General features: G+C 44.3%; 1 protein-coding gene across 1 annotated transcript; it reads left to right on the top strand.

Moving 5' to 3' along the window:
• The first annotated feature begins 827 nt into the window (after nt 1–827).
• LOC139402261 (BTB/POZ domain-containing protein KCTD12-like) lies at nt 828–2244 on the top strand. Its single transcript, XM_071146359.1, has one exon. The coding sequence runs from the start codon at nt 895–897 to the stop codon at nt 1729–1731; it is 837 nt and encodes a 278-aa protein (XP_071002460.1). The 5' UTR covers nt 828–894; the 3' UTR covers nt 1732–2244.
• Nucleotides 2245–10419: the final 8175 nt, after the last annotated feature.

Raw genomic sequence — 10419 nt, 5'->3', positions numbered from 1 at the left:
TTAACTGACTTGCCTGGTTAAATAAAGGTTAAAAAATAAAAAAAATCCCCACTAGATGTCGGTCTCTCCCTGTCTTGACCAGCGGTGGAAAAATAACTCAGTGCTCATACTTGAGTAAAAGTAAAGATACCTTCATAGAAAATAACTCACGTAAAAGTGAAAGTCACCCGGTGGAAAAACTACTCGAGTAAAAGTCTAAAAATAGTTGGTTTTAAATATACTTTAGTATCAAAAATAAAAGTGTAAATCTTATCACCGTGTTTATATTAAGCCAACCAGACGGCAGCATTGTCTTTGTTTAAAAGGATATCCAGGGGCTCACTCCAACACGCATTTAAAACAACGAAGCATTTGTGTTGTTTAGTGAGTCCGTCAGATCAGAGGCGGCGGGGAGAAGTGCGTGAATTGGACAGTTGTCCTGTCCTGCTAAGCATTCAAAATGTAACGAGTACTTTTGGGCGTCGAGGAAAATGTACGGACTAAAAAGTACATCATTTTCTTTAGGAATATAGTGAGGTAAAAGTAAAAGTTGTAAAAAAAAATATATAAAGTACAGATACCCCCAAAACAACTACTTACAGTAAGTAGTACTTTAAAGTGTTTTTACTTAATTACTTTACACCTCTGGTCTTGAGTGGTTTCATAGCTTTACTTCTACTAAAAGAGAAGTCTTCCATACTGACTGAGGGAAGTCACAAACTCTGTCCGTGAAGAGTTAACTTTTCAGCAATATTCTGCTGCCTCCCCAGTCCGTCTCCTCCTCCTCCTCTTCTCCTCCCACACAACTCCAGCCATATAAACAAAACCGTTACATTTGTACTGTTGTTATTTTTTTCCATTTCCTGGATTCGCCAAGTCCGTTGGAGTTCCACCCAGGCGCGCAGGGGGAGAGAGATGGCACACAGTGAGAACCAACATTCGTCCTTTTCTGATATAATAGAATTAAACGTCGGCGGGCAAGTGTATGTAACTCGACATGCAACTTTAGTCTCCGTCCCAAACTCTCTCCTGTGGACTATGTTCGCACAGAAGAGCCCTACAGAACTACCGAAAGACAGCAAAGGACGCTACTTCTTTGACCGGGACGGATTTCTGTTCAGGTATATTCTGGATTATCTGCGGGAAAGGGACATCGTTCTACCGGACTTCTTTAAGGAGAGGGGTCGGTTACAGAAGGAGGCAGAGTTCTTCCAGCTGCACGAGCTCGCACAGCGCCTCAGACCGGCAGCGAGTAAAGACAACTCTCTCGGGGACGAGCTGTGCGCCCATGGGGACCCGGAAGAGGCTTCTCTCGCGTGCGCTCTGGGTAGTAGCAGCATCACCACGACCGCGGTGAGCAGCCCGACTCCGAGCCTTCGCTCCCCGTTCCAGAAGCATGGCTATATTACCATTGGTTACCGGGGCTCCTACACCATCGGGAGGGATATTCAAACGGACGCCAAGTTCAGGCGAGTGGCCAGAATAACGGTTTGCGGAAAGACGTCCCTGGCCAAAGAAGTTTTCGGTGAGACTCTGAATGAGAGCAGAGACCCGGACAAACCACCTGAGAGGTACACCTCCCGGTACTATCTGAAGTATAACTTTCTCGAGCAGGCGTTCGACAGGCTCGCGGAGGTCGGGTTCCGCATGGTGGCTTGCAGCTCCACGGGCACGTGCGCGTACGCGAGCAGCGACCCGAACGAGGACAAAATCTGGACCAGCTACACCGAATACGTGTTCTCCCGGGACTGAACAACCCGTTTTCCGGGCCGCTAGGTAGCTTTACCTGAGGGTACTGGGACAGTGACGTCACGTGATGCTCACCTGTACGGTAGAGAGACTACCTGCAGAAATGTGAAAACTCCTCTATCTTCTCTATATGTCCCATCTGATTATGGGAAAGGTTAAAGGTTACTGAGGATTATTCTGAAAGTATATGGACATATTGGTTGTTGTTTTGCCCAGGCCTGTGTACGTCTAATGGAGGTATGTTTCATGTTGCAGACCAGTCTATATTATACAGTTATACGACTGTTGTGACAGAATGCTCTCAATGTGTTTATACTAACATTAACACACACACACACACACACACACACACACACACACACACACACACACACACACACACACACACACACACACACACACACACACACACACACACACACACACACACCTTAAGTTGTGGGATCTTGTTTTTAACCCTGCAGAACGTTGCGTTTGGATTTGTGTTTGTTGGAATTCAGTATTAAAAATCATGACCACTTTGCTGCTGCTTGGTCTCATTCCTCTAACGATGGACCTAACACATTTAGACACACACACACACACACACACACACACACACCACACCAACATTTACACACACACACACACCACACCAACATTTACACACACACACACACCACACTAACATTTACACACACACACACACCACACTAACATTTACACACACACACACCACACCAACATTTACAAACACACACCACACCAACATTTACACACACACACCACACCAACATTTACACACACACATACATGTTCCCAGAACAAGCACAAGGCAAGGCGTGTGAGGGTGGACAGGCTGTTGAACCTAACTCCCTCCTGGCGTTATCTTGGTTTGACAGGCTGTTGAACCTAACTCCCTCCTGGTGTTGTCTTGGTTTGACAGGCTGTTGAACCTAACTCCCTCCTGGCGTTGTCTTGGTTTGACAGGCTGTTGAACCTAACTCCCTCCTGGCGTTGTCTTGGTTTGACAGGCTGTTGAACCTAACTCCCTCCTGGCGTTATCTTGGTTTGACAGGCTGTTGAACCTAACTCCCTCCTGGCTCTGAGCTTGGTTTGACAGGCTGTTGAACCAAACTCCCTCCTGGCTCTGAGCTTGGTTTGACAGGCTGTTGAACCTAACTCCCTCCTGGCTCTGAGTTTGGTTTGACAGGCTGTTGAACCTAACTCCCTCCTGGCGTTGTCTTGGTTTGACAGGCTGTTGAACCTAACTCCCTCCTGGCTCTGAGCTTGGTTTGACAGGCTGTTGAACCTAACTCCCTCATGGAGTTGTCTTGGTTTGACAGGCTGTTGAACCTAACTCCCTCATGGCGTTGTCTTGGTTTGACAGGCTGTTGAACCTAACTCCTTCCTGGCGTTGTCTTGGTTTGACAGGCTGTTGAACCTAACTCCCTCATGGAGTTGTCTTGGTTAGACAGGCTGTTGAACCTAACTCCCTCATGGCGTTGTCTTGGTTTGACAGGCTGTTGAACCTAACTACTTCCTGGCGTTGTCTTGGTTTGACAGGCTGTTGAACCTAACTCCTTCCTGGCGTTGTCTTGGTTTGACAGGCTGTTGAACCTAACTCCCTCCAGGCGTTGTCTTGGTTTGACAGGCTGTTGAACCTATCTCCCTCCTGGCTCTGAGCTTGGTTTGACAGGCTGTTGAACCTAACTCCTTCCTGGCGTTGTCTTGGTTTGACAGGCTGTTGAACCTAACTCCCTCCTGGTGTTGTCTTGGTTTGACAGGCTGTTGAACCTAACTCCCTCCTGGCTCTGAGCTTGGTTTGACAGGCTGTTGAACCTAACTCCCTCCTGGCGTTGTCTTGGTTTGACAGGCTGTTGAACCTAACTCCCTCCTGGCGTTGTCTTGGTTTGACAGGCTGTTGAACCTAACTCCCTCCTGGCTCTGAGCTTGGTTTGACAGGCTGTTGAACCTAACTCCCTCCTGGTGTTGTCTTGGTTTGACAGGCTGTTGAACCTAACTCCCTCCTGGCGTTGTCTTGGTTTGACAGGCTGTTGAACCTAACTCCCTCCTGGCGTTGTCTTGGTTTGACAGGCTGTTGAACCTAACTCCCTCATGGAGTTGTCTTGGTTTGACAGGCTGTTGAACCTAACTCCCTCATGGCGTTGTCTTGGTTTGACAGGCTGTTGAACCTAACTCCTTCCTGGCGTTGTCTTGGTTTGACAGGCTGTTGAACCTAACTCCCTCATGGAGTTGTCTTGGTTAGACAGGCTGTTGAACCTAACTCCCTCATGGCGTTGTCTTGGTTTGACAGGCTGTTGAACCTAACTCCCTCCAGGCGTTGTCTTGGTTTGACAGGCTGTTGAACCTATCTCCCTCCTGGCTCTGAGCTTGGTTTGACAGGCTGTTGAACCTAACTCCTTCCTGGCGTTGTCTTGGTTTGACAGGCTGTTGAACCTAACTCCCTCCTGGTGTTGTCTTGGTTTGACAGGCTGTTGAACCTAACTCCCTCCTGGCTCTGAGCTTGGTTTGACAGGCTGTTGAACCTAACTCCCTCCTGGCGTTGTCTTGGTTTGACAGGCTGTTGAACCTAACTCCCTCCTGGCGTTGTCTTGGTTTGACAGGCTGTTGAACCTAACTCCCTCCTGGCTCTGAGCTTGGTTTGACAGGCTGTTGAACCTAACTCCCTCCTGGTGTTGTCTTGGTTTGACAGGCTGTTGAACCTAACTCCCTCCTGGCGTTGTCTTGGTTTGACAGGCTGTTGAACCTAACTCCCTCCTGGTGTTGTCTTGGTTTGACAGGCTGTTGAACCTAACTCCCTCCTGGTGTTGTCTTGGTTTGACAGGCTGTTGAAGCTAACTCCCTCCTGGTGTTGTCTTGGTTTGACAGGCTGTTGAACCTAACTCCCTCCTGGCGTTGTCTTGGTTTGACAGGCTGTTGAACCTAACTCCCTCCTGGCGTTGTCTTGGTTTGACAGGCTGTTGAACCTAACTCCCTCCTGGCGTTGTCTTGGTTTGACAGGCTGTTGAACCTAACTCCCTCCTGGCGTTATCTTGGTTTGACAGGCTGTTGAACCTAACTCCCTCCTGGCGTTGTCTTGGTTTGACAGGCTGTTGAACCTAACTCCCTCCTGGCGTTGTCTTGGTTTGACAGGCTGTTGAACCTAACTCCCTCCTGGCGTTGTCTTGGTTTGACAGGCTGTTGAACCTAACTCCCTCCTGGCGTTGTCTTGGTTTGACAGGCCAATACTGGATAAGTTGCGTTATTTGTGTCTCAACATCTAAAGCTGTATTTTCAATCATATCAAAGTAATATTTTTATTTATGTGTTTCTGAATGTGTTTGTCTAGAACAGACCAAAACATCTGGGCTAAAGATTATAATGACATCATCATTCTAGGATTTAATGGAGCAGCCGAGAGATATTTTTCAGTAGGGGGAAAAGGAGCCATGTTCCCAACACTCTGCTGTCACTATGAAGGTTATACATGGTTTCACACCCCTGTTAATCTCTTGTGGACAGACTGGCCAAACTACATGAGATTTAACTTCTGGGTAAACAGAGAATACACCCACATAAATGTTTATTTTATGTGGGTGTCAAGCATTGAAAGAGGATGGAATCCACTCTGATAGGAGTGTTCTATAGAATCCATTCTGATAGGAAAGTGTTCTATAGAATCCATTCTGATAGGAGAGTGTTCTATAGAATCCACTCTGATAGGAGAGTGTTCTAGAGATTCCATTCTGATAGGAAAGTGTTCTATAGAATCCATTCTGATAGGAAAGTGTTCTATAGAATCCATTCTGATAGGAAAGTGTTCTATAGATTCCATTCTGATAGGAAAGTGTTCTATAGATTCCATTCTGATAGGAAAGTGTTCTATAGAATCCACTCTGATAGGAAAGTGTTCTTTAGAATCCATTCTGATAGGAAAGTGTTCTATAGAATCCATTCTGATGGGAAAGTGTTCTATATAATCCATTCTGATAGGAAAGTGTTCTTTAGAATCCATTCTGATAGGAAAGTGTTCTATAGAATCCATTCTGATGGGAAAGTGTTCTATAGAATCCATTCTGATAGGAAAGTGTTCTATAGATTCCATTCTGATAGGAAAGTGTTCTATAGATTCCATTCTGATAGGAAAGTGTTCTATAGATTCCATTCTGATAGGAAAGTGTTCTATAGAATCCACTCTGATAGGAAAGTGTTCTTTAGAATCCATTCTGATAGGAAAGTGTTCTATAGAATCCATTCTGATAGGAAAGTGTTCTATAGATTCCATTCTGATAGGAAAGTGTTCTATAGATTCCATTCTGATAGGAAAGTGTTCTATAGAATCCACTCTGATAGGAAAGTGTTCTATATAATCCACTCTGATAGGAAAGTGTTCTATAGATTCCATTCTGACAGGAAAGTGTTCTATAGAATCCACTCTGACAGGTTTTCTAGAGATTCCATTCTGACAGGAAAGTGTTCTAGAGATTCCATTCTGACAGGAAAGTGTTCTATAGATTCCATTCTGATAGGAAAGTGTTCTAGAGATTCCATTCTGACAGGAAAGTGTTCTATAGAATCCACTCTGACAGGTTTTCTAGAGATTCCATTCTGACAGGAAAGTGTTCTATAGAATCCACTCTGATAGGAAAGTGTTCTATAGAATCCACTCTGATAGGAAAGTGTTCTATATAATCCACTCTGATAGGAAAGTGTTCTATAGATTCCATTCTGATAGGAAAGTGTTCTATAGAATCCACTCTGATAGGAAAGTGTTCTATAGAATCCACTCTGATAGGAAAGTGTTCTATAGAATCCATTCTGACAGGAAAGTGTTCTATAGAATCCACTCTGATAGGAAAGTGTTCTATAGAATCCACTCTGATAGGAAAGTGTTCTATAGAATCCTTTCTGACAGGAAAGTGTTCTATAGAATCCACTCTGACAGGTTTTCTAGAGATTCCATTCTGACAGGAAAGTGTTCTAGAGATTCCATTCTGACAGGAAAGTGTTCTAGAGATTCCATTCTGACAGGAAAGTGTTCTATAGAATCCATTCTGACAGGAAAGTGTTCTAGAGATTCCATTCTGACAGGAAAGTGTTCTATAGAATCCATTCTGACAGGAAAGTGTTCTAGAGAGTCCATTCTGACAGGAAAGTGTTCTAGAGATTCCATTCTGACAGGAAAGTGTTCTAGAGATTCCATTCTGACAGGAAAGTGTTCTATAGAATCCACTCTGATAGGAAAGTGTTCTATAGAATCCACTCTGATAGGAAAGTGTTCTATATAATCCACTCTGATAGGAAAGTGTTCTATAGATTCCATTCTGACAGGAAAGTGTTCTATAGAATCCACTCTGACAGGTTTTCTAGAGATTCCATTCTGACAGGAAAGTGTTCTAGAGATTCCATTCTGACAGGAAAGTGTTCTATAGATTCCATTCTGATAGGAAAGTGTTCTAGAGATTCCATTCTGACAGGAAAGTGTTCTATAGAATCCACTCTGACAGGTTTTCTAGAGATTCCATTCTGACAGGAAAGTGTTCTATAGAATCCACTCTGATAGGAAAGTGTTCTATATAATCCACTCTGATAGGAAAGTGTTCTATAGATTCCATTCTGATAGGAAAGTGTTCTATAGAATCCACTCTGATAGGAAAGTGTTCTATAGAATCCACTCTGATAGGAAAGTGTTCTATAGAATCCATTCTGACAGGAAAGTGTTCTATAGAATCCACTCTGATAGGAAAGTGTTCTATAGAATCCACTCTGATAGGAAAGTGTTCTATAGAATCCTTTCTGACAGGAAAGTGTTCTATAGAATCCACTCTGACAGGTTTTCTAGAGATTCCATTCTGACAGGAAAGTGTTCTAGAGATTCCATTCTGACAGGAAAGTGTTCTATAGAATCCATTCTGACAGGAAAGTGTTCTAGAGATTCCATTCTGACAGGAAAGTGTTCTAGAGATTCCATTCTGACAGGAAAGTGTTCTATAGAATCCATTCTGACAGGAAAGTGTTCTAGAGATTCCATTCTGACAGGAAAGTGTTCTATAGAATCCATTCTGACAGGAAAGTGTTCTAGAGAGTCCATTCTGACAGGAAAGTGTTCTAGAGATTCCATTCTGACAGGAAAGTGTTCTATAGAATCCATTCTGACAGGAAAGTGTTCTAGAGATTCCATTCTGATAGGAAAGTGTTCTAGAGATTCCATTGTGACAGGAAAGTGTTCTATAGAATCCATTCTGACAGGAAAGTGTTCTAGAGATTCCATCCTGACAGGAAAGTGTTCTAGAGTTTCCATTCTGACAGGAAAGTGTTCTATAGAATCCATTCTGACAGGAAAGTGTTCTATAGAATCCATTCTGACAGGAAAGTGTTCTATAGAATCCATTCTGACAGGAAAGTGTTCTAAAGAATCCATTCTGACAGGAAAGTGTTCTATAGAATCCATTCTGACAGGAAAGTGTTCTAGAGATTCCATCCTGACAGGAAAGTGTTCTAGAGATTCCATTCTGACAGGAAAGTGTTCTATAGAATCCATTCTGACAGGAAAGTGTTCTATAGAATCCATTCTGACAGGAAAGTGTTCTATAGAATCCATTCTGACAGGAAAGTGTTCTAAAGAATCCATTCTGACAGGAAAGTGTTCTATAGATTCCATTCTGACAGGAAAGTGTTCTAAACTTCCTCTCACAGAGCTCAACAGCAACAGTGTATGCAGTTAATGTCTGTATCTGATAAGGTTTCTGATATCTCTCTTACACACACACACACACACACACACACACACACACACACACACACACACACACACACACACACACACACACAGAGAGAGCAGATAATTTACCGTGTGGTCTGTGGAAGCTGATGTAGAGACACCACAGAAGGAAAGAGGAAGAAGACTTTAACCCAGGTGATGAAAGACTCAATGCTTCTCTATAGCTCTACATTTTATTTACATGTGGGTTGTGGCAATCCTGCAGATACAGGCTTCATTTAGTCATTTTGCCACACATTTCCTCCCCCAGCCTTTCTCAATTTACATTCATACAAACACACATTTGTTTTTCTTTCCCTGTCTAGAGTCAGCTGATGTCCCCATTAACCATCTGTAGAGGAATCCATTTCCCTGTCTAGAGTCAGCTGATGTCCCCATCAACCATCTGTAGAGGAATACATTTCCCTGTCTAGAGTCAGTTGATGCCCCCATCAACCATCTGTACAGGAATACATTTCCCTGTCTAGAGTCAGCTGATGCCCCCATCAACCATCTGTACAGGAATACATTTCCCTGTCTAGAGTCAGCTGATGCCCCCATCAACCATCTGTACAGGAATACATTTCCCTGTCTAGAGTCAGCTGATGTCCCCATCAACCATCTGTAGAGGTATCCATTTCCCTGTCTAGAGTCAGCTGATGCCCTCATCAACCATCTGTTGAGGTATCCATTTCCCTGTCTAGAGTCAGCTGATGTCCCCATCAACCATCTGTAGAGGTATCCATTTCCCTGTCTAGAGTCAGCTGATGCCCCCATTAACCATCTGTAGAGGAATCCATTTCCCTGTCTAGAGTCAGCTGATGCCCCCATTAACCATCTGTACAGGAATCCATTTCCCTGTCTAGTCAGCTGATGCCCCCATCAACCATCTGTACAGGAATCCCATTTCCCTGTCTAGAGTCAGCTGATGCCCCCATTAACCATCTGTACAGGAATCCATTTCCCTGTTGAGAGTCAGCTGATGTCCCCATTAACCATCTGTAGATGAATCCATTTCCCTGTCTAGAGTCAGCTGATGTCCCCATCAACCATCTGTAGAGGAATCCATTTCCCTGTCTAGAGTCAGCTGATGCCCCCATCAACCATCTGTAGAGGAATACATTTCCCTGTCTAGAGTCAGCTGACGTCCCCATCAACCATCTGTAGAGGAATACATTTCCCTGTCTAGAGTCAGCTGATGTCCCCATTAACCATCTGTAGAGGAATACATTTCCCTGTCTAGAGTCAGCTGACGTCCCCATCAACCATCTGTACAGGAATACATTTCCCTGTCTAGAGTCAGCTGATGTCCCCATCAACCATCTGTAGAGGAATCCATTTCCCTGTCTAGAGTCAGCTGATGCCCCCATCAACCATCTGTACAGGAATACATTTCCCTGTCTAGAGTCAGCTGATGCCCCCATCAACCATCTGTAGAGGAATACATTTCCCTGTCTAGAGTCAGCTGATGTCCCCATTAACCATCTGTAGAGGAATACATTTCCCTGTCTAGAGTCAGCTGATGTCCCCATTAACCATCTGTAGAGGAATACATTTCCCTGTCTAGAGTCAGCTGACGTCCCCATCAACCATCTGTACAGGAATACATTTCCCTGTCTAGAGTCAGCTGATGTCCCCATTAACCATCTGTAGAGGAATACATTTCCCTGTCTAGAGTCAGCTGATGCCCCCATCAACCATCTGTACAGGAATACATTTCCCTGTCTAGAGTCAGCTGATGCCCCCATCAACCATCTGTACAGGAATCCATTTCCCTGTCTAGAGTCAGCTGATGCCCCCATCAACCATCTGTACAGGAATCCATTTCCCTGTCTAGAGTCAGCTGATGCCCCCATCAACCATCTGTAGAGGTATCCATTTCCCTGTCTAGAGTCAGCTGATGCCCCCATCAACCATCTGTTGAGGTATCCATTTCCCTGTCTAGAGTC

This window comes from Oncorhynchus clarkii, unplaced genomic scaffold (genome assembly GCF_045791955.1).
Source record: "Oncorhynchus clarkii lewisi isolate Uvic-CL-2024 unplaced genomic scaffold, UVic_Ocla_1.0 unplaced_contig_8680_pilon_pilon, whole genome shotgun sequence".
Taxonomy (NCBI): domain Eukaryota; kingdom Metazoa; phylum Chordata; class Actinopteri; order Salmoniformes; family Salmonidae; genus Oncorhynchus; species Oncorhynchus clarkii.
Note: the sequence above shows the minus strand (reverse complement) of the source record. Positions and strands in the feature narration are given on the sequence as shown.